This window comes from Glycine soja, chromosome 2 (assembly GCF_004193775.1).
Source record: "Glycine soja cultivar W05 chromosome 2, ASM419377v2, whole genome shotgun sequence".
Classification (NCBI taxonomy): Eukaryota; Viridiplantae; Streptophyta; class Magnoliopsida; order Fabales; family Fabaceae; genus Glycine; species Glycine soja.
Genome location: NC_041003.1, coordinates 4,805,451 through 4,829,416, shown reverse-complemented (window position 1 = coordinate 4,829,416; position 23,966 = coordinate 4,805,451). Strand labels below are relative to the sequence as shown.

General features: G+C 29.9%; 3 protein-coding genes and 1 pseudogene across 3 annotated transcripts; 3 read left to right on the top strand and 1 right to left on the bottom strand.

Annotated features, from left to right (window-relative positions):
- Positions 1-4,899: 4,899 nt before the first annotated feature.
- On the bottom strand, positions 4,900-5,661 carry LOC114370520. Its single transcript, XM_028327894.1, has one exon. It carries the CDS (start codon positions 5,637-5,639, stop codon positions 4,998-5,000), a length of 642 nt encoding a protein of 213 aa, XP_028183695.1. The 5' UTR covers positions 5,640-5,661; the 3' UTR covers positions 4,900-4,997.
- A 4,579-nt stretch (positions 5,662-10,240) lies between these two features.
- Positions 10,241-12,892, top strand: LOC114382052 (salicylate carboxymethyltransferase-like). Its single transcript, XM_028341287.1, has 4 exons — positions 10,241-10,379; positions 10,655-11,059; positions 11,192-11,446; positions 12,282-12,892. Exons 1-4 carry the CDS (start codon positions 10,305-10,307, stop codon positions 12,657-12,659), a joined length of 1,113 nt encoding a protein of 370 aa, XP_028197088.1. The 5' UTR covers positions 10,241-10,304; the 3' UTR covers positions 12,660-12,892.
- Positions 12,893-14,495: 1,603 nt separating this feature from the next.
- LOC114369729 lies at positions 14,496-16,055 on the top strand (annotated as a pseudogene).
- A 4,437-nt stretch (positions 16,056-20,492) lies between these two features.
- Positions 20,493-23,881, top strand: LOC114382044 (salicylate carboxymethyltransferase-like). The gene is made up of 4 exons (XM_028341278.1): positions 20,493-20,622; positions 21,280-21,684; positions 21,995-22,258; positions 23,245-23,881. Exons 1-4 carry the CDS (start codon positions 20,548-20,550, stop codon positions 23,620-23,622), a joined length of 1,122 nt encoding a protein of 373 aa, XP_028197079.1. The 5' UTR covers positions 20,493-20,547; the 3' UTR covers positions 23,623-23,881.
- Positions 23,882-23,966: the final 85 nt, after the last annotated feature.

Genomic DNA, 23,966 nt, shown 5'->3' with positions numbered 1-23,966 from the left:
CAATTTAGCTAAAGCCTTGTATTGTTAACCTCAAACACTAATATGATATCCATTTGAAAGAAGGATAGAAGTAACTAATTAAGAATGTGAACCTGCAAAATCCTAGGGGTCCTAGACTATCCATGCATGGACAAAGAGTCTTCATTACTTGTCCCAAAAGCATGCAACAATAATTATTGGAGATTTATTGATGTCAATATATTAATTGAATATGCAATTGAACATTTACATTCAAAGACGATTTTTTAAAGATGATTTTTATAAAATTGTTATATTTTTTCTTTTATTAATAAATTTATCACCGTATTTTATTCTAACACGATTTTAAAGCAACCGTTCTCAATTAGACGCCATAAAATACTAATTTTATAGTGGTGGGTTTTAAACAATGCACTATTTTGATCTTTAATTGCTCTAGATTTTAGCTTTGGATACATGGAAATAGCCTTAATTGGGATGAATGCATATGGATATGAGGCAAAAGAGATTTAAAGTAGCTGAAATGCTTAACAATAAACCCGCATCTTCTGTAAAAAATAAAAAATAAAAACAATAAACCCACATCAACTTCATCTTCCAATTGCTAGTATGACAGTTTAAAGGAGTTATTAAAGCCCAGGCCCAGTTTAAGACATTTCCTGCCATAATGGTATTTTTTAAATTATGATTTTTGGTCCATTTACCATAAGGGTAGGGATTTTGCTTTGTGCAATCCGTATGGATCAATTATGAATTTTTTTTTAAAAAAAACATGTTTTGTGAATTAATTTAAAATTAATGGACCATACAAGGTTCAAACCTATAACTTTCCCATTACTAGCATAATGCTCTAATCAATTGAACTAATAAACCAATTATGTTATATAACACTAATATTTAATAAACCTGTGATAATTAATTTTGTTTTAATATATTTAATGACCACAATTAATTGCCACAAAATTTATTATGCAAATTTACATATGCATTAAATATATGTTAGAAATTTTAGTGTTATATATAGTGACATTAATTATTTTATAACATAATTGGTCTATTAGCTCAGTTGGTTAGAACGTCGTGTTAATAATGTGAAATTCACAAATTTAAATCCTGCATGGACCATTAATTCGTAAAACATTTTAAAAATATTTAAAAAAACTATATACGGATTGACCATTCATAAGCTTGCGACGAATCCATAAGTTTACGGATTCAATTTGTTAAGGATAATTTTGGAAATAACAAAAAAATGTTGGGTGTGCAATAAAAAACGTTTTGTGCGCAAAGCAATTGCCTAAGGGTAGTGATAAAGGCCTTTTACCAGCAAGTTGTTCTTCAAGTAGAAGTGTAGGCTGTTCTTTCGGCTTTAGCCCATAAGTAGATGAGCCTCAAATCTATTTACACCTCCCAAGTTTTCTAACTACACTCCTCTCTTCTCTTTATATTTTGTAATGTTAAGTTATATTTTTTTATTTGTTAAAACACAGTTCCAAGAACTACTTCCGAAATAACATATATTAATTTAAAAAAGAGTTTTTGAAACTATGTTTTAACGAAATACATAGTTCTTAAAATTACTTTCCAAAAAAAAAAGATATATCAATTTTAGAAAGTAATTTCTAGAATTATGTTTTAATAAAATACAGACAATTTTGGAAACAACTTTTTGGAATTGATATAGTCATAAACAAAATCAATTATGAAATATATGGAACTCTTCTCTTAGAGCCGTAATAATCATTTAAACCTGATTGTTGGATGCAAACTTATTTTGACACTAAATATTAAGAGACTAATAACCCGTATGTGAAATTCCCAATGAACCAACCCTGAGGAGACACCATTACCTAATGGTGTGCTAGTACCTTTGATTTGTCATTATTGTTAACTCTTATTGTCATATTTTTGTGAAAAACAACACAAAGCATCACTGTACACACAACTTGATAGATTAGACTATGGCTATTAAGAAAAATGAACTGAACTAAAATCTTTCTGATCTGAATTGTGCTAAAGAAACTGAACTAAATTGTTCCATAGTTCAGTTTTTAAAAACTGAATTGCTTCAAAACCAAACTGTTTGAACCAAATAACGTGTGAGATTAAAAAATGTGAAAATATTGCTTAAAAAGTAAGATGTTTATTGAGAACAATTCAAACAATTCTTCTTCTTCGAAATAGTTCGCTCAAACTATTACACAATTTAATTTAGTTTGTCCTAACAATTTTTACAATTCACTTCAAATGGCTTGGAGTGAAAGGCTTTCAGAAACTTTGTGTTCACTAGGGATGCTAAAAAAATCAGTTTTAAAAAAAATAACTATAACTAACTAGTTATATAAAAGTAGGTATAAAATTATAATCAATTTTATAGTTATGGATATTTCAAATAACTTATTTTTATTTAAAAAATAATTATAATTATAAAATTATAACTAGAAATGGATATTCTAAATAATTTATTTTTATTCAGTCATAATTAATTTGAGATATAAGTTGTTATATAATTAATTATAAAACTAGTTTATTTATAACTAGTTATTTATCCATATTTTAAAAACAATAACCAGTTATATTAAAATACATTTATATTTTAAAAAATAATTATGAATAGCCGTTGTGTTCAGTGTGAGAGATTCCCATTCGTATGAGGTGCTAGTTCAGCAGATTGGTAGTTGGCATGCACTTGGCCCCAATTAAAGTATTCAACAACCTCATTTTTGTCGTAGAATGCAAATGTCAATGGGACACGTTAGTGCGTTACGTCAGTACCATGAGCTGTGTATGCTTACCGTATCACAATTACTAGGATTAGTTCATTCAATTGCCCACTTTTATTTATATAATTTGCTTATGACGTTAATACTATGAGCTCAGCATGATTACCGCATCACAGTTAATGGTTTAGTTGCTCATTTTTATCACATCTTTTTACTTTATTTTTCACTGCAATTACATCTTTAGATTTTTAGATTTTTTTTTTCAAAGACATACAAGAAATTTTTTTACCAAAAAATATAATTCCTCCATTATTTATCAATATATACATGTTTATTGTCCAAAGTCTAAAGAGACTCGAATTTACACTGTATTTTTTTTTTTTTTTTGCAAAATCCGTTGAGAATTTGGATCTTCTTAACTCGAATTCTCGACGTGATTTTTAATTTTTTTTAAAAATATCAATAAACAAAAAGTAAAAAAATTAGAAAAGTTAATAAAATTAAATAAAATTAGTTAAAAATACTATCGTTCAATAATTTTTTGAATTTATATATAGTGCGAAATGAAATATATTGATAGTAAAATAAAAATTGTTTGACTAAAATTTCGGGATGATATGAACACCTATTTTTTGAATGACCTATTAGTCTACAAATTAAACAATATTTTGGTTGACCTCTTTTGCTCTCATCGATATTAGTTCATATTCTTGTTGATTTTGATCGATATTTTTTATTTCTCCTAATAGTTGTATTGATACATAATTGTGATCCTTTATATGATGAACAATAACCATGATGACATATGCCTCCTAATAGGATTTTGTAGACACTTGACACGTAATTCAATGTTTCAATTGTGATCCTTCATATCATGTTTCAATTGTATTTTTTAGTATGTTTTGTTATTTTCGTTTTATTATGTTATGTTTATTATGTATGTTTCTATGTCTCTCATTTCAGTCACGTTTTAATTTATGTGTATTATATAACTTAGATGTAGTAATTATTTACTGTTTGTGTTTCTCATTTATTTTAAGACTGATAATTAATTATCTCATTTTTTTAATTAACGTACACAACGAAACAAAATCGTCAATGACACTCAAATTTAATTTCAGAATAATTCATAACATGTTCAATTACCTTAAACTTGCAATTTATTTAAGTGCCTATATGATAACTAAAAAATTATATCATAATATTTTCTAATTTTATTAATTTCCTCTATTTATATTTTTAAGAATCTTTTAAAAAATCAATTTTTTTAAAATAAAAATATTAAAAATCACATTGAGAATTTGGGTTGGGGACCTAAATTCTCAACGAATTTTGCAAAAGAAATTTCAAAAACACAATATAAATTCGGGTTCTACAATGCGACCAGTAAACATGTATGTATTGGTAAATAATGTAAGTGGTATGTTTTGGTAAAAAAAAAAAATCTTGTATGTTTAAGAAAAAAAATTATGAATAATAAACATGTATGTATTGGTAAATAATGGAAGAAATTGTATGTTTTCCTAAAAAAAATTATTGTATTTCTTTAAAAAAAAATCTATTTTTCATAATTATTTAAAGCATAGAAACTTATAGTGCAAGTTCTCATTGGTTCATCTAATCAGTAGTGACTCTGAGTGCGGTTGAGATGAACGACCGGTTAGGACTTCATTTTAAAGGGATATCAATTTTTTATCTATTTAGTTTATATAAATAAATAAATATTTTATATAATTAGAAATACAAAAACATTATTAAAATTGAAATAATTGTCAATATTTTCTTTAATGAAACAATAATAAGTCAATTAATAAGTGATGTTTCGACTTTTCAACAAAAATATATACAATTTTGTGAAAATGAACCGATAAGTTTTGCAAAACGTGAATGTATTAATTAGCCTTTATGATATCACATTCTTTGAACATGCTAATTATTTTCCTAATGCATGTACAGGATAAAAATAATATTTACTATTCTCTTCATAGTTGTATTTGATAAAACAAGTTTTTTAAAACTAAAATTGTTTTATTTATTATATATTATGTCATAAGGTAGATTAAACAGTCTTGTTTTAATAATCTAAAGGGTTGGTATAGTGGTATAAGGTATCTTTGTGTTAACCAGTGGCGGAGCCAGAAAAATTATAAAGCCTGGGCAAAAATTTAAAGATAGCAAATTCACATTGTATATAATATGTAAATAGTAATCAATCAAAATAAAAGAGACTCGTCATTTTGTCAACAAAAATATAGTTTAAAATAAAAGAGATAAACATAATCTTACAATAGCGGGTTAAATAAAATTACGAGGCAAGTGTCCTTTCCGAGACTTCTTTGCGGTAAATGTTCGAATAATATCAATATCATCAAGTGACTTGAATATCTCCCGCTCGGTGTAACATACCATCAAGTCATTGAACCACACATCGTTGATCTTATTGCGCAATTTAGACTTGATAATCTTCATTGCTGAAAAAGCTCTTTCAACGGATGCTGTCGACACCGGCAATATCAAAGCTAGCTCAATAAGTTTATAAACCAATGGAAATACCAAATGTTTCTCAGTTTGAACCATCTTCATAGCCAAACTTTGAACATCTTCACAAGTGGAAAAAGAAGCATTTCTTCTCACTTGAAGCACATAAGTTTCAAGTTGATCCCTAATTGTTCCTCGGTCATCATCAGAAAAGTCTGCATGATAAATATCAGCAAGACGAGCAAGCTTATCAACATCAAACTTGGAGAAAGAGTTCTTGGGGTCAAGACATGAGAAGCAATCAAGTATAATGTTACTTCCTTCACTAAAGCGGTGATCCATCTCCACACATATTTTATCAATAGCAACATAAAAAATCTCTGCACGGTAATGATGAAGATTAGTGATAGTCCTCCCTTCTGCTCTTGAACGACCCCGAACTGGTATTTCGTCATCCATATTTGGTACCAGAATACTTTTAGCAACACACAAAATCCTTGGACATCGGCAAAAAAATTATTCCAGCCACTCTCTCTCATTGTGCCCAACCGAGCTTTGACAACATCAACTAATTCTCTTTGCAATATATTTGAAAGCTCGTTTGTTTCCTATGACCTGGATCACGCACAATCTCATTTGGGTTAAACTCATTAACCACATTAGGTGGCGGTTCTAATTCGGCTTCTTGTTGTACAACATTCACATTCTCAATACTTGCTCTATCAACCAAAAATCTCCTCATCTCTGAAATTAAATGATCTTAAGTTAATACTCAATTAACAATTAAAATCATAAGAATCAAAATTTAAATAAGAATAGTTTTTCAAAATAAAAGTAATCTCTTATGATTTATAAAGAGTAGGAACAAGCATTATATTATATTCAATTAAACACCATTATAGAAACTAATAAAATTAGATAACCAAAAGAAACCTTTATTGTAGATAATTTATCTATCAATAAACAAATTTACAAGTGGTATGATTCCACTGTAAAAGATCTTTTTACTGCTATTATAAATAATACTATATGCTTATAATATTACTAGATACACACTTTAGTTTGACTTATCAATAAAACTTTTATAACCAATGAATCTTGCTGTGTAGTAGCTTAATCTGACACTTAGCAGCACACAAAATGACAAAATATATTATAAAGTAAATATTTTTTATAATGAAATTCATTGAAGTTATCAGTATGATACAATATTATAATTTCACCATATGAGATTTTAGATAAACTTGAAAAATATGGGACCCATTTTCACAATGTTAGTACTTCTATATAACATAAAATATTTAACCTTTCAAAGACAAACCCAAATTTTCTTCTTCTCTGTGTCTGCTATTACTAGGCGGTGCAAATAAACCCAAATTTTTCTTCTTTTTCTTCTCTGCTACCTTTGTGTTAATTGTTTCAATTTAAAACCACAATCAGTTGAAATTAAACAATTACTAACCGAAAAAAAAGGGGAAGGCGGTAGTCGGAAAAGAATCAGTAGGTGTCGATGGCGGAAAGCTTTAAGGTTTCTACAGTGTTGCTGCGGTGACGAAGCTTTACTTCTTTTGTTTCTGTTACCTATATTTTTGCCCTTTTAATTTTTAACTCTTACAATTGTTTTGCCCTTTCAATTTCTTGCCCTTTCTTTAATATTTTTCTTTTAATTTTCTCCATTTTTATGTTTGTGTAAAATTATTTCATAATTTATATATAAGTATTTATTTATTATAAATTATAAATTTTAGTTATATAAAATAAACATTCACTAAAATACTAGTAATTGATAAATGTACAACTTAGATTTATAGAACAACATCACATGATATTTGCTTTAAGCTCATAGTAAATTTGTGAAAAAGCTGACCAATAATAATGAATTCATGTGATTGGTGTTTCTATAGTTGTTATTACCCTATTGCATGAATTATCGTAATTATTGTTTACAAAGGGTAAATAAATGAGAAGGAAAATTCTACCAAGAAAAAAAAAAAAAAAGAGTGAAGGATAAGAATACACAGTCCACAAAAAGGGTTATGCCAGCTAGTTCAACTAACTATTTAACATCAAGATATTTTTTGTTGAATCTGCGTGCTAAACATGATAGTTGCCCGTTTAATTCATTAATAAAGAAAAATAATAGTACAGCACCAAAAAAAAAAAAGAAAAATATTAGTAACATAAAATTAAAAGGGTTATGCCAGAGTCTGGGCAATTGCCCAGGGTAGCCGGGCCTTGAAACCGCCTATGGTGTTAACATTGAAAGATGATCTAATAAGTGAAAAAATTTGTGTTTGATTTTCTTCATGTGCATGTGAAATTTTCAAGGATCAACGACGGTCACATATCACGAGCGAGATTATTCTCAAATTCAATGGATTAGGAAACACACATGATTTCTAATCCAGAACCAAAAAAATAGTTGTGAGTAGTTTATATATTTATGTCCTTCTTTCTCCTTTTCCTTAATTTTTATATATGAAAAAAGAGAAAAATAGGAAGGCAATAGAAATAAATTATTGAAAGTGAAATATATAAGTTTTTTTTTTAAAAAAAAGGGCAATTGAGTGATTATAAATAAAAATTATCTTTAGTTATGAAACTTGGTAGCAGTAAAGAAACCAAATCCTACTTCAATTTATAATTGATTTAGAAGAGAGAAATAGAATAAATGAAAATAGAAAAGAGATCATTTGAAAAAAAAAAAAGAGAAATAGAATAGAAATAAAATGATATGTAATGTTGTTTGATTTAAGAGATGACTTAAATATATTTTTAGTCCTTAATATATACCAGACTTTTGCATTTGGTCCCTAATAAATTTTTTCTTTGAATTGGATCCCTAATATTTGAAAATTTTTGTCTGAGGTTTATGTCGTTAGTTAAAATTCGTTATCTACTTACATGACTGTTAACCAGACACATAGGCATGTGACATATGTTGTCATGTGTAATTTTTGTCTGAGTGAGAATATATATAAAAAAAATTTAAAAAATAAAATAAAAACGAAGTCGTATTATTTTTGTATTATTTAGGTGGTCTTATTCCGTATTGCCCACTTCACCTTCTTGTACCCTAATTTCCCAATCAATGTCACATGCACCTTCTCAAGGTCCACCCCTTTGTTGGAAAAATGGTCCACCCAAATGTACCTTCGCCTCTTAGCACCTTGTCGACATCCAGTAGCAGAAACTCCATCATCGTCAACGGAATCCATCGGTTCACGGCAACATCATTGTCAAAGCTTCTGAACATCATTTTTTTCCTAATATTTTAGTATATTTATTATTTTCAATAAATTTTAACTAATAAATTAAGTGAGTATGTCATAAAGAGAGTGTGTTTTTAATATTTCTCAATAAACAATCACTTTAAATATAACTATTTTTGTGTTATCCATATTTTCTATGAATATTCTTGAAAGAAAATTCATTATTCATAATTTTTTATGTATAAAATGAACACGTCCAACTTAATCCAGCCATCGCTTTCGTTATATGGTTCGTAGCTTTAGATAATATCGTTAATACGAGATTTTGCTATGCAAAGATGGATGGCCACGGAAAAGGACCCACTTTTGGATCAAACATCAATAATTTCGTACAATATTTTTAAATGCAAAGATGGATGGCCACGGAAAATGTCACTAATTAATGAGAAGAAAACAAACTTTTTCTTGTTAGAAATTAAACCGTTTTCACACCTATATATAAATGTGATATGAGTGTCGAGTGTGGAATCACTCTTAAGTCATTACCAACTACACTAAATTATTACAAGGAGTAAAGCTATTCGGAAGTCCACTATCGAATCCCAATTTTTAAGTAATAAAAGAGTAAAAAGGATAAGAAATGATAGATATACAATTTAAAGAAAGTAAAAGATAAAAAATTTAAAATAAAAAATAAAGAGAGATACAAGATAAATATTTAAAATAAAAGATTATAAAGAGAAAATAAAGATGATGATAATGCATTTGAATGCTTAAAGCTAAGTTCAGAATTTAAAATATCTTGAGGTTATGCTAAAATTACTTGTGATGGTTAATAATTTTTCTCATCCCAATTTCTACCTGATAATGTATCTTTGGTTTCTCGCGTGAAAAGTCTAATTTATCTATTTTTTTCTTCCAAATTTCTTTACAAAAATAAAAAATAATAAATTACATTAAGATTAAATATGCATAAAATAGATTAAACAAATCTGACTCTTTCTCTTTCCTTTCTACTCTTTTTGTATAGACATCCGATCCTCTATGTTTCTCTTTTGCTTTCTAATCTTTTTATAGTCTTAAAGTAGCTTTAAATTCATGTCATCTTGTGTTAAGCGAGTCTGGGCTCAATGAATAAGATCATGATCACAGGATTATCGTCGAATTCACGCTCAGTGCACCTTAAATCTGAACTGACCGCTGAGCGAGAAAATGCGCTGAACCTATATTTCGCGCAAAGTGGTCTTAATCTTTAACTTTTCTTTACTCAAATTTTTTTATCAATTTTTCTCCAAATCCCTGTAATTGTTTTCTTTTGAATCCCGCTAGTAAAAACTAACATAATATTAAATTCTTCGTTACTTCATTAAAAATAACAAAAAAATAAATAAATTATAATCATTCTTAGTTAAAATTAACTATAAATTAAATCTAAACTTCGCAATTATAAAGCACAAAAGACAAAAGATTGAGAGAAAGAGTGAAGTAGAAATAAAACTAAGGAAAGGAGAATGGAAGTAGCACATGTTTGCACATTAACGGTGGCTTTCGAGATGCAAGCTATGCAAACAACTCCCTGTTCAGCTATACTTATATAGACAACATGTTTGTGGTCAAATATATAACTGACAATGACGACAGAGAACTACGTTGTAAACGACCCACTTTTGGATCAAATGTCAATCACTTCATAGCCCGTACGACATTTTTATATGCAGAGATGGATAGCCACGAGAAAAACGTTATTTTATGTAAAATCATATATGAGAAGAAAACAAACATTTTCTTGTTAAAAAACAGTTTTCACATCTATATATATATAGGTGTGGTATGAGGTTCGATCAAAAGCATAGAAGCACAAAAGTAAAAGAACGAGCTAGAAAGTGAAGTAGAAATATAACAAGAAAAGAGAATGGAAGTAGCACAGGTACTCCACATGAACGGTGGCGTTGGAGACGCAAGCTATGCAAACAACTCCCTTGTTCAGGTATACTTACAGACAACTTATCATAAAAAAAGCAATAAACATAAGTTTGATTGAAGGGCAATATAATGCTAACAATTAATATCCACAATATTTAATGTTAAGTTTTATCTTTCAATAATACTAAGTTCGGTTATCACCTAAAATAAATTTCATACATGTAAAAGATAAAAGACAGTAACACATTAGCGTCTTATAAATGATAGACCAACATTGGTACTAATTATACACAACACGATGTACTAATTATTTAGTGTCATTGGTTATAACTTATGAAGCAAAAGGTGATTTGTTTGACAAAGCCCATAAGAGAGGAAGCCATAAGAAGCCTCTATTGCAGCACACACCCCAGAAGCTTGGCAATTGCAGATTTGGGTTGCTCTTCTGGACCAAACACTTTATTTGTTGTGTCTGAATTCATAAAAATTGTGGAGAAGCTTTGCCGAGAGCTGAACCACAAATCTCCAGAATACAAAGTCTTTCTGAATGATCTCCCTGGGAATGACTTCAACAACATCTTCAAGTCTCTTGACAGCTTCAAAGAGAAATTGTGTGATGAAATGGAAAGTGGGATCGGTCCATGCTACTTCTCGGGTGTTCCCGGTTCTTTCTATGGAAGGGTTTTCCCATATCAAAGTCTTCATTTTGTCCATTCCTCATACAGCCTTCAATGGCTATCTAAGGTACACATGCATATGCATGTTAACTAAATATTTTTCTTAGTACTATTAGTGTTTGTTTTGTAGGAGCTTTCAATATAATATGCGCCTTATATGAAAAATAAATAATTGTTTGTTGGTGATTTAATTAAATAGGTTCCTGAGGGTGTAGACAACAACAAGGGCAATGTTTACATAGGCAGTACGAGCCCCAAAAATGTTGTGAGAGCTTACTATGAGCAATTTCAGAGAGATTTCTCTCTTTTTCTCAAGTGTCGTGCAGAGGAATTGGTTGAAGGAGGACGCATGGTTCTCACATTTTTGGGAAGAAGAAGCGATGATCCATCTAGCAAGGATGGTTGCTACATTTGGGAGCTTTTGGCTACTGCTCTTAGTGATATGGTCTTGCAGGTATACATTCCCAACAATTCGTTAATGACTCAACAAAAAGATGATGAGTTTGGATGTAATGGCTAACATTAACTTAAAAACTTGTTTCTATAATATTTTGTCATAAAAAATTATGATGCGGAAGATTCTCTTTCGTTAGTAAAAAAACAATTGAGTATCATGACTACGTTTTTATTAGTTTTTTAAACAGAACGTCTAATTTGTAAGCAACCTTTAATACCAAAAAGAAAAGAAAAAACTATATATACAAACTAATCCTTCTTGGCTATAATAAACAAAAATTACGAGAAGGAAACGTGGACCTCTCTTTTCACATTGCTACTTTTACAAACTACAAGAGAGCAAAGACAAATAGAAGACAAATACAAATAAAAGCATTGCTTTTAATCCTAAGCAAGTTTGACCATTAGTTTGATTGGACAAAACCAGCCAACCAGCTAGGTATAAATTGACTTTTTTGCCAAGTTCATGTATACAACTATTGTAATGATAACAACTGAATCTTTGGATTTATCTGTTTTTTTATAGATAAATCGTAGTGTTTTTAATATGCTCTCTAATTGTTCTTTAAATTAAAAAAATTGAGGATTACATAAGAACTGTTTTACCATTTGATGATCTGATTACACACAAAAAAATCAACTAAAAACATTCTTTATAATTTTATATTAGCTATTAATCAAACTGTCTGTTTTTTTTTTTCTTTTCATATGAATTATCATAGCAGACCAGAAAAAAATATACTTTAAATACAATACACATTGTCTGTTCAAACATATTAACTAAATTTGGCAAGATACATGAATATAAAATCTTTTTACTATTTGCTGAGCAGGGAATCATAAGAGAAGAGCAATTAGATACTTTTAACATCCCTCAATACACTCCATCCCCATCTGAAGTGAAATTGGAAGTTCTTAAAGAAGGATCATTCGCCATCAATCGTCTAGAGGTTTCTGAGGTGAATTGGAATGCTCTCGATGAGTGGAATGCTCTAGACTTTGAATCTGAAAGGTCTGAATCACTTAGTGATGGTGGATACAATGTGGCACAGTGCATGAGGGCTGTGGCAGAACCTATGCTGATTAGCCACTTTGGTGAAGCTATCATTGAAGAGGTTTTTTGCCGCTACCAGCAAATCTTGGCTGAACGTATGTCCAAGGAGAAAACCAAGTTCATCAATGTTACCATATTATTGACTAGAAAAGCATAAGCAAGAAGTTTGCATCTATATATGGTTTCTCAAAATGGATTGTTGTAGTTGTTGTGAGTTGTGACTGTTTGCTTGTTTGTGTTTTTTTCTAGCAATTAACTGGCAAAATGTTAAGTTGGAGAAAAAGAAAACTAGTATGATGCTGTACCTTTGGTAGTAAGTTTCTTTTTAATATTATTATGTAATAAAATTATTTATGTGAGACTATGATAATCAGTATTTGGTGTACTATATTTCATATTTTCATTCCTATTATTCACTCGCCAAATATTGAATAAACTCATAAGTTTGGGTTGTCTTGAATTTTTCTTATGCGTAACAAAAAAGAATATCAATTGAAGGAATATAAAAGATATTCTAACGGATAAGTGGTAACAAAGGTCCTTATAAACCCCAAAAGAGGAAAAACCAAACACATAACAGTCTTCGTATTCTATTAAGTGCTTTTTACTTCTTATTTCATTATTTTTACTCCCCCAGTTTAAGCATTTCTATTTTATTTCTGTTTTGTAACTATCACAAATTCAACTATCATGAACTCAGAATATTCAAAACAATAGAACTACTCATGCATTAATATTATAAATGTTCATTCATCAAACATGAAACATAAACAGTATAGCAGAACATAGATGGTCAACGAAGGCATAATTTCTATTCCTATTCACCATCCCCTTCCTACAACTACTCTAACTTTCTCCCCTTTTTGACATCATAAAAAAGGAAGAATCTCTAACCAGGACAAGCTCGTATGGGGAATATCTTGAGGAGCTACTAGAACTAAGAGCCATTATAAAATGAGGTGGTTGATATGAGGATTCAGGAGAAGATTCTGCTACAAAAGCATGTTTTTGCAGAACAATAGTATTAAACCAATAGAAGAACTTGTCTTGCCTATATGTGTTATATTCAATTACCTGTCTCATGGATTGTATCTTTAACCGAAGTTTTTTCTCATCTTTCACCACTCTCCTGACTTACTAAAACGGAGTATTTGGATATTTTTTCCTTTTTATTAGGTTCTGTTTTAGGAGCTTCTTTTCTTTTCTTACTTTGAGGGAGTTGCTCTTCATGAAGATTTCCTAACCTCATATTTTTTATGTTTCTTTTCCAAAGAAAGCATATTCTTTATTAATAGATTCCAACATGAGAGGCACCTCATACTCTCTTAAGAGTCTGGTGAGTAACATTCTATAGGGAAAGATTTGGGATTTGCTAGACTACAAGACTTGACCTATATATCTTAATATAAGATAATACCATCTTCATATGTGTCTCCATTGTTCAAGTAAGTAGAAAAATAGTCCCTTAACCAAAGAGTTATGATACCACTCTAATGAAAAAATAAACCAACACAATAACAAATTCTATAATAAAGCAATAGTCAGTGGAAATAAACTTCCCTAAAACTATTTCCCTAAAACTTGCAAGAACCTACGAGGAATACTAATGAAAATAGAATGCAAAATAGAAATTAAGAAAAAAAACACAAAGACAAGAGACTCAATTTGTTTAATATAAAAAACCCATCATTGCAAGGATAAAAATCACGGGTCATCGATACTAAAGAAATAACTCCACTATAATCAATTAAGATACAAGAGAGTCTCCAACAAGCCAAATGTGCCACAAACAGTCAAATTGAAATGTATTTTTGACGATCCAACCGGACAATTTGAATTATCACGTGTGTAGAAATCACTAATCTGCGATTGTAATCTAAAAAATGTTCTCTAGTGGGTGTGTTAAAATCACAATATTTTGTAACTTTTTTCCGAGTCTCTCTTCCTAATTTGTTCCTTTCCTTAAATAAGTGAAATAAAATGAATATTTTGGTTTGAATCTTTATTTCACATAGAAAGAGAATACAAAATAGCACTTTGGGGCTCCCGATTCTTTTCTTTTTATGGCAGGGCTTTCCCAAATAGGTGTATGCATTTTGTTCATTTCTCTTCCAGCCTTCATTGGCTATCTAAGGTATATATATTCATTAAATATTTTTCTTAGTTTGATTCACATTAATTTGTATTTTGTAGGAGCTTTTAATATAATATAATATATCTAGAATGAAATGATCAAGATTTAATATCATATAATCACTTAAAAATTTACATAAATTTTTAAAAAAATCATATGACCTTTTTTGACAGGATAAATAATAATTGTTTGTTATGAGTTAATTAGGTTCCTGAGGGTATAGACAACAACAAGGGCAATATTTACATAGGCAGCACAAGTCCGTCAAATGTTCCGAGAGCTTACTACGAGCAATTTCAAAAGGATTTCTCTGTTTTTCTAAAGTGTCGTGCAGAGGAAATAGTTGAAGGAGGTCGTATGGTTCTCACAGTTATGGGAAGAAGAAGCGGGGATCCATCTAGCAAGGGTGGTTACTGGTTGCTACATGGCTACTGCTCTTAATGATATGGTCTTGCGGGTACATATTTCGGATAATTTATTATCTATTATTTACTATTATGGAAAATGCTAACATGTGTTTAAGACACTGGCTAATTAAAGAAGTAAAAGGAAAAGGTTTCTTTTTTTTATTGGAATGAATACAATTAAATATGTTTTTCTGTGAATTTTAAATATATAATTTTTAATAAAAAAAATTCTTTAATTCTTTAATCAATATTCTAATGACACATGACAAAACTATTATTTATTATTTACCATTTGATAATATATGATTTTTTTTATCTATGGGTATTGAATGAAGGATTTACAATAGTTCATGCAAGCTCAACCACCTCAACTAAATTCCTTGACAAATAAAAAATAAAAAAATTAATGTGGTAAACATTATTATTGTATTCTGGCTATTATATAACGCTGCCTATGTTTTTTGTTGCCTTTAACTCTTCTCAAAAACTGTTTGGATTTAAAAAAAAAAAAACTTTAAATACAGTGCACATTAATTATCTGTAGAAACGTATAATTATAAATAAATTCTCACAAAAAAGTATAGTTATAAATAAATTTAATTAGCAAGATGCATGAAAATGAATGTTTTTGCTATTTGCCGCAGGGAATAATAAAGGAAGAGCAACTAGAAACTTTTAACATCCCTTATTACACTCCATCCCCATCTGAAGTGAAATTGGAAGTTCTTAAAGAAGGATAATTTGCCATTAATCGAGGTGTCTGAGGTGAACTGGAATGCTCATGATGAGTGGAACGCTCTTGAGTTTGGATCTGAAATACTTGGTAATGGCGGATACATGCAATGTGACACAGTGCATGAGAGCTGTGGCAGAATCTATGCTGGTTAGCCACTTCGGTGAAGCTATCACAGATGAGCTTTTTAGCCGTTACCAAGAAATCTTGTCGGATCGTATGTCCAAGGAGAAAACTAAGTTCACCATTGTTACCATATCACTGACAAGAAAAACATGAGCAAGAAGTTTGCATCTGAGGTTTCTAAAAAGGGTTGTGTTGTAATTGTTGTGACTGTTAATTTGCTTGCTTTATTTTTCCTTTCCTAGCAATAATTTACTAGCAAACTGTGAAGTTAAGCTGAAGACTAACAAAAACTACGAGTATTGTGTTGTACCTTTAGGCTTTTGGTGGTAGAGCTTATATATATATATATATATATATATATTCTCCATCCTTTAATAAAATTATTTATTACGTGAAATTAATCAAACTATGATATATGATTGATCTATTATATTTCATTTCTGTTGTTCACTCACCACACATTGATTAAAGAATAAAAGTTTGAGTTGTCTTGGATTTACTTTGTATGCTTTTTATCTGAATCTGCTATTGCTGGACTTTGATTATGAGAGGAGAGGGCTGCATATATAATATATTCTGATTCAAAGTTGGAACTGCGACTTTCTTTTGATTCTTCTCTTCCCGATTTTGCTCCCACTTCAAGATGCATGTTCATCAAATACTACATTACATCTCATTAACCAAGTTAAGATTTTATAAATTAACGAAGTTTAAGAGATAGTAACGGATTAGAGACAAAAGTTAAAATATTGGATACACGTCAGAAGTACTTTTGTGAGTTTTTCTAATGAAAATATAAAGCTTTTTCTGATAAAAAAAGCTCTCAAAAGTTAAACTAGTCTTGTCCTGACATTCATATAATAACCAACTTCCTCATAAGATTGATAGTATTGTCGGGTTATTATCAAAAGCATTAGATTTCTCAATTAAATTTGCAGTAAAGGGTCAACCTAAGTCATCTTTTGAGGATACAATCACACAAATCATCAATAATCTGATTTTAATTCGAAAATAAGATGGGGGATTTATCAGTAGCAGAATTAAACAGAGAACAAAATTAAACTGAAAAAAAAATCAAATTCAAAAAACTATCAATCCAAGAATCCAATTCTTGTGATAAAATTATCATAGTTTCAGAACAGAGATACGAATCTGATCAGACATATATATCAATATGAATTTCATAAGATAATCATCTAATATGCATTCTTGAAAACTGAAAACACCATGGTATTTCCTAATTAACATGAATTCAGGCACAAAAACATATTGGCATAGGCAACCAACCAATCGATCACCTAATCTCACAATTGGATTCATCAATCCTAATCCTCAATCAATTTCCAAAACCTAATCATAATCAAGAATTGAACTTTAGAAACTGAAAACAGAAAAAAAAATATAGATTCTCAATTAAGAAAAAGGAACTTAAATTTACCATAATCCTTAGAATCCTTGAATTGAATTCGAAATTAACCCTCCATTGAAGTGATCAACTCAAAAAAATGAAGAGAGGAGAAAAGGAGAAGTAGGAAGAAGTGAGACAACACATCTGAAATTAAAAGAAAGTAAAGGTGTGTGTTTACAAACTCTCAAAACAGTTTTATTACAAAGGAGTCTCTTAATTTCGTGGACTACACTAAACAACTCTAAAGCCCACCAAATTAACTATTAAGACCTCATTGAACCCCTATTGAAAGAGATAAGCCCAAAATACTGAAAATCTCTAAAGTCCTCTAAATATTGAAGTTTTTTTTAGTGTGTTATTAAGTAATAATATTAACTTAATAGAATTTAACAATTACTTCAATCTAATGTCTTGCTACTTCATCAAAGAGTCTGATATAATAATCACAATGTAATTTGTTTTTGTAAATTATGATTTTAAATCTCTCATCTAAAAAATACAATTTATAAAAAATAATTACATATAAATATCTTATCAAAGTTCATAATGACATAAAATCAATGGATCGTTAGTACCTCATCCGTTAACATTATTATTTGACAACGAACTAGAACTTAAACAAAGTTTTGCTACCGTAAACTCACTTAAAAAATAGAAGATGTATATTAGCATCTAATACCTTTTCATTTAGACAAAAAAAATAAAAAATTATTTTATTGAAGATTAAATTACAATTTTAATCTCTTTGATTTTACAAATCAGCCATTTTTATCCCTTTGATTTTTAATTGTAAAATTGAATCTCTAGCTTTTTAAAATTGACAATTTTGGTACTTCCGTCCAATTGTCTTAGTGACCGTTTGCTTATTAACGTTGGCCAATTAAATCAATGAGGTGGTTAACAGTGAATAATGATGATTAATAGGATAATTAACTTAATTGTATATCGTTCTCAGTACTTTGTGGGAGTGTTGCAGACTGGATCATCGACGTCTGGTTCTACTCGTCGGAGTTCCAGGACATGATCTCTGGCGGCTTCCTCTCGCCGACAGCGAAGGCACTCTGCGTGGAGATGACGTCAGGATCTCGAAGATGGCGTCACCCCCGCTGGTGAAGTCCGCCCAGGCTCGTTGGATTTCGTTCCCGGACGGCACGTTCGACTTCGATTTTGCCGACGACAACACACTGGAGGAAGAAGAAGCTGGTGAGAAATGCAGAGGCTTTAATTGAAGAGAAGCCACTGAAAGACATGGATTACTCTAGAGAGAAACATGAAGAACATAAAATACCCATCTTCAATGGTTGATATAAGCCATGTCTCTTCATTATTGGATCTCAAGATATTTCTATAAGTTTTGGTTCTTTGGACATTATATGGGATTAATCTTCCTTTAGAACTTAATCACATTTAAAACATTTAAAATTTATCGTTACTTCTCAAAAGTATATTGTACAGAAACCTAATCAATCTCGCAATCTAAGCATGGCTAACCGAACTAAAACTATTGGATATGTAATAATTGGTCCATGAATATGTAACAATTTAATCCTTGTAAAAACGAAAAATTTTGATTTGACCTTTAAATGTATAAAAAATAAACACTCATATGTTATCACACAACTTATTAAAAAATTGATTTCAAACTTTACAATTTAATGTAAATAAGTCTTTGAATATTACAGTTTAACAACAAAATATAATTATTATTTTTACATGTTGAAGAATTAAATCAAAATTTTTGTTATTTTACCTTTTTTTTCATGTCAATTATCATAGGAAACCGACTTGCTGCCGTTGACTCTTCTCAAAAACTGTTTGGATTTTTTTAAAAAAAACCTTTAAATACAATGCACATTAATTATCTGTTGAAACGTATGATCATAAATATATTTAGCAAGATTCATGAATATGAATATTTTTGCTATTTGCTGCAGGGAATAATAAAGGAAAAGCAATGAGATACTTTTAACATCCCTTTTTACACTCCGTTCACCTTCTGAAGTGAAATTAGAAGTTCTTAAAGAAGGATCATTTGCCATTAATTGTCTAGAGGTGTCTATAGTGCATTGGAGTGCTTGGGATGAGTGGAATTGAGTTTGAATCTGAAATCGGATACAATTTGGCACATAACATGAGGGCTGTGGCAGAATCTATGCTGGTTAGCCACTTGACGAGCTTTTTAGCCCTTACCAAGAAACCTTGGCTGATCCAATGTCCAACGAGAAAACTAAGTTCATCAATGTTACCATACTGTTGACTGAAAAGCATAAGCAATAAGTTTGCATCCGAGGTTTCTCAAGTTTTGTTGTTTTGTTCTTCTTTTTTTCAAGCAATTAATTAGCTAAATGTTAAGCTGAAGAAAATTAAAAACTACGAGTATTGTGTTGCGCCCTTGGTAGTAGAGTTTTTTTAATTTATATGTATATGTTCTCCATTCTATAATAAAATTATTTATCGTGTGAAATTATATACCTGGAAATTAATTATTCCATTTTCTTTATTTTTTTTTTCTTGTTCTTTCTTCTCTATTGATTCTCTAATCTCTGCTTCAAATATTAAATTTTCATAACAATTGTATATTAATAAAATAATAAAACTTAAAGACTGAAAGAAAGCTAAAACTGTGGTACAAGCAGTAGAACAATACTCTTATCATCCTGTAAAAAAACACAATACTCATACTGAGAGGGGCAGTATGCAAGCTGTATGGGCTGCAGCTCTATTCTTAAGCCGTGCAAAATTTGTGGCATAGCTTGATTTAATTTTCTTTTTCCAGCCCACACAAATTAATGGATTCAAATTTTAAATATATCAACGGTGGATTCTTACCATAAATATGTCTGATTGTGGACTTGTACGTGGTCAATATAAACCACAACCAGACCTATCCTTTTGCCAAGGACGACTTTGGAAAAAATTACGATTATGGAATTCATTGAAGGTGACGCTCAGAAGTCTTGAAGTAGTAGCAGTTTCAATGGCAACACATGCATTTAATGCAAAAAACATGTTATTCATATGGGATATTTCATTTGCAAATTAATCAAGCTGATAATTAAAACGAGAAAAAAATGTTATCTTAGTATAACCATGAGAAGAAAACGATTTTTTCATTCTAAAAAAAGAGCTTGCACATCTATATATGTTGCTGTGGTATGAGGTTCGATCAAAGGCATAGAAACACAAGTAAAAGACCGAGAAAGAGTGGAGTATAGATAAAACTACAGAAATTGGAGAATGGAAGTAGCACAGGTACTGCACATGAACGGTGGCGTTGGAGACGCAAGCTATGCAAACAACTCCTTTGTTCAGGTATACTTACAGCCTAACATCATGTTTTCTGTGTTCATTTTATCCAATAAATTGGCTTAATTATTTTTTATTTTCAACTTTTAATTTTTGATGAATTTTATTTTTAAGTTTTTAATTTGACATATTTTACCAAAAATTTTAAGAAATTTGTAAATTGTATTCATCCTAGTCATTTTTTATTAATAAGCACAAAAATTAAAAAGATAAAAATTGTCAAAAAAAAAATTAAAAGAATGGGAATAAAATATGTAAAAAAACAAAAAGTTTGAATGTAAAATATGCCCGAAAGTAAAAAGTTTAGAGTAAAAAATATAATTATGTTAAGAGTAAAATAATAAAATAAAATCTATAAATTTTTTAAAAGTTTGAATAAAATACACTAAATTAATTTATTTAAGATTAAATTTGTTAAAAATTTAAAAGTTAGAGAATAAAAATTACAATCAAGACAAAAAGGTTTTGTTTTCTTACTCTTGGGTATATATATACACTTTGTGGGAGAAGTACGACAAAAAAAAAATTATAATAAACATAAATAAACAGTCGTTTTACTCCTAAAGTTAAAAGGTGTTGTCACTTGTCACATTAGCTCTAAAGTTATATGAAAATTATTCTGTGTCAATCATCCGTACTAATTATGTGTCATTGGTTATACAGCAAAAGGCGATTTGTTTGTCAAAGCCCATAAGAGAGGAAGCCATAACAGGTCTCTATTGCAACACAGTCCCGAGAAGCTTGGCAATTGCAGATTTAGGTTGCTCTTATGGACCAAACACTTTGTCTGTTGTGTCTGAATTCATCAAAACTGTGGAGAAACTTTGCCGGAAGCTAAACCATAAATCTCCAGAATACAAGGTCTTTCTGAATGATCTCCCTGGGAATGACTTCAACAACATCTTTATGTCCCTTGACAACTTCAAAGAGAAATTGTGTGATGAAATTGAAACTGGGGTTGGTCCATGCTACTTCTTTGGGGTTCCCGGTTCCTTCTATAGCAGGGTTTTCCCAAATCAAAGTCTGAATTTTGTCCATTCCTCTTATAGTCTTCAATGGCTTTCTAAGGTGCATGCATATATATGTTTTTGATACATTATGTAAATTAAATATTTTTCTTAGTTCCATTGCTATTTGTATCAATTTGAATTTAATGATGATGCACACTAATATAGTATAAAACAATTTTACTCATTTAATCATAAATCATCATTGATATAACTCTTAAAATAATTATGTTAAAAGTCAATAAATTTATAATAACTAATAGATTATGATTCATTGCGTACTCTATTTTCTCTTTGTATTTTATATAAGAGTCTTTTATATAATATATGGAATATAAATAATAATTGTTGTTTATTGGTGATTTAAATAGGTTCCTGAGGGTGTAAACAAAAACAGGGGCAATATTTACATAGGCAGTACAAGCCCTTCAAATGTTGGGAGAGCTTACTACGAACAATTTCAGAGAGATTTTTGTGTTTTTCTAAAGTGTCGTGCAGAGGAATTAGTTGAAGGAGGTCGCATGGTTCTCACAATTTTGGGAAGAAGAAGTGATGCTGAGAATCCAGCTATCAAGGAGGGCGGTTATATTATCTGGGAGCTTATGGCTACAGCTCTTAATGATATGGTCATGCAGGTACGAATTCCGAAAACTTCGTTATAATAATGGTTTTCTTCAGGAGATGAAAACAATGACTGAAAAAAAATTATGCAGAGGATTTTCTTTCGTTAGTAAATTATTTTAATTACAGTCTTTTAAGACCAGCTGGTTGTCATCAATTTGTTAAATAATTTTTCTAATTAATATGACAAAGAAAAAAGTAACTGTTTTCAAACTAGTCCTTCTTGGAGGAAACTTGGAATGCACATGGTAGACCTACCTGGCCATCGCTTTCAAGCTGCTAGGTATATGTCTCACGACTTTTCTCTATCATTGTTGTCTGCTTGCAAATGCACGACTTTTCTCCGCCACTGTTTAGGATAATTAACAAGTTTAAACCAGTGCAACTTAAAAATAATCATTTTAATTATGAGTTGAGTTCATAAAATAAATAGAAGAGATTGATAGTTGAAAGTAAATAATTAATGAGTCTTAACCTAGTAGAATTGCACAGGTTAGAGAATTTGTTTAAATAAATATACTTCTATCTTTCTGCATGTGAATTAGATGTCACTGATTTAACATTTTGTAACCACCCAAGGGCATCTTTCGATTTATATATGTCTAGAAAAATTCTCATATAAAATCTAATGCTTTTCATATGCTCTCTAATTGTTCTTTGAAACAAATAAATTTGGAGGATTATATAAGAATAGTTTTACCATTTGATGATCTGATTATAAAAAATAGAAAAAAAAAGTTAATGTAATATATATATATATATATATATATATATATATATATATATATATATATATAAACATGTATAATTATAAATTATATCACGTTGTCTATGTCTTTTCATAGTTGCGGCCTTTAATTCTTCTCAAAATATCTGTTCACTCGTGTCTTTATATATCACACAAAAGAGAGATACTTTAAATACAGTACCCATTAATTGCCTGTTGAAAAATTTGGCAAGATGCATGAGTATGAATCTTCTTATTAATTATTTGCTGCAGGGAATCATAAAGGAAGAGCAATTGGATACTTTTAACATTCCTCAATACACTCCATCTCCATCTGAAGTGGAATTGGAAGTTCTTAAAGAAGGATCATTTGCCATCAACCGTCTAGAGCTTGCTGAAGTGAATTGGAACCCTCTTGATGATCTGAACGCTCTTGACTTTGAATCTGAGAGGTCTGAATCACTCCGTGACAATGGATATAGTTTGGCACAGTGCATGAGATCTGTGGCAGAACCTATGCTAGTTAACCAATTTGGCGAAGATATTATTGAAGAGGTTTTTAGTCGCTACCAAAAACTCTTGGCTGATCGTATGTCTAAGGAGCAAACTAAGTTCAACAATATTACTATATCATTGACTAGAAAAGCATAAGCAAAGAAGTTCTTTTTACTTCTTAGGAATCATAAACATATATAAGAAGATTTATAATAACTCTGCCATTTGCTTATTCAATTGAGTTATCCCTTAATACATAACCAAGAATTTGCATCTATAGTTTTTCAAAGGGATTATTGTACGTGTTGTTGTTACTGTTTGCTTGCTCATTTTTCCCCTTCTACCAATTAACTAGCAATAAACTATATATAGGAGTATTGTAGGTATCACCTTTGGTGGTGGCCTTTTCTTTTTACATATATGTTTTCCGTTTTATAATAAAATTATTTTATGTGAGATTATTATTGTTGTATTATATTTCATTTCTATTGTTCACTCAT

Coding starts and splice junctions, on each gene's coding strand:
- LOC114370520 (XM_028327894.1), bottom strand. CDS start 5,639: ATGGATGACGAAATACCAGTTCGGGGTCGTTCAAGAGCAGAAGGGAGG.
- LOC114382052 (XM_028341287.1), top strand. CDS start 10,305: ATGGAAGTAGCACAGGTACTCCACATGAACGGTGGCGTTGGAGACGCA. Junction 11,060..11,191: donor GCCTTCAATGGCTATCTAAG/GTACACATGCAT, acceptor TTAATTAAATAG/GTTCCTGAGGGTGTAGACAA. Junction 11,447..12,281: donor TTAGTGATATGGTCTTGCAG/GTATACATTCCC, acceptor TTTGCTGAGCAG/GGAATCATAAGAGAAGAGCA.
- LOC114382044 (XM_028341278.1), top strand. CDS start 20,548: ATGGAAGTAGCACAGGTACTGCACATGAACGGTGGCGTTGGAGACGCA. Junction 20,623..21,279: donor CAAACAACTCCTTTGTTCAG/GTATACTTACAG, acceptor TTGGTTATACAG/CAAAAGGCGATTTGTTTGTC. Junction 22,259..23,244: donor TTAATGATATGGTCATGCAG/GTACGAATTCCG, acceptor TATTTGCTGCAG/GGAATCATAAAGGAAGAGCA.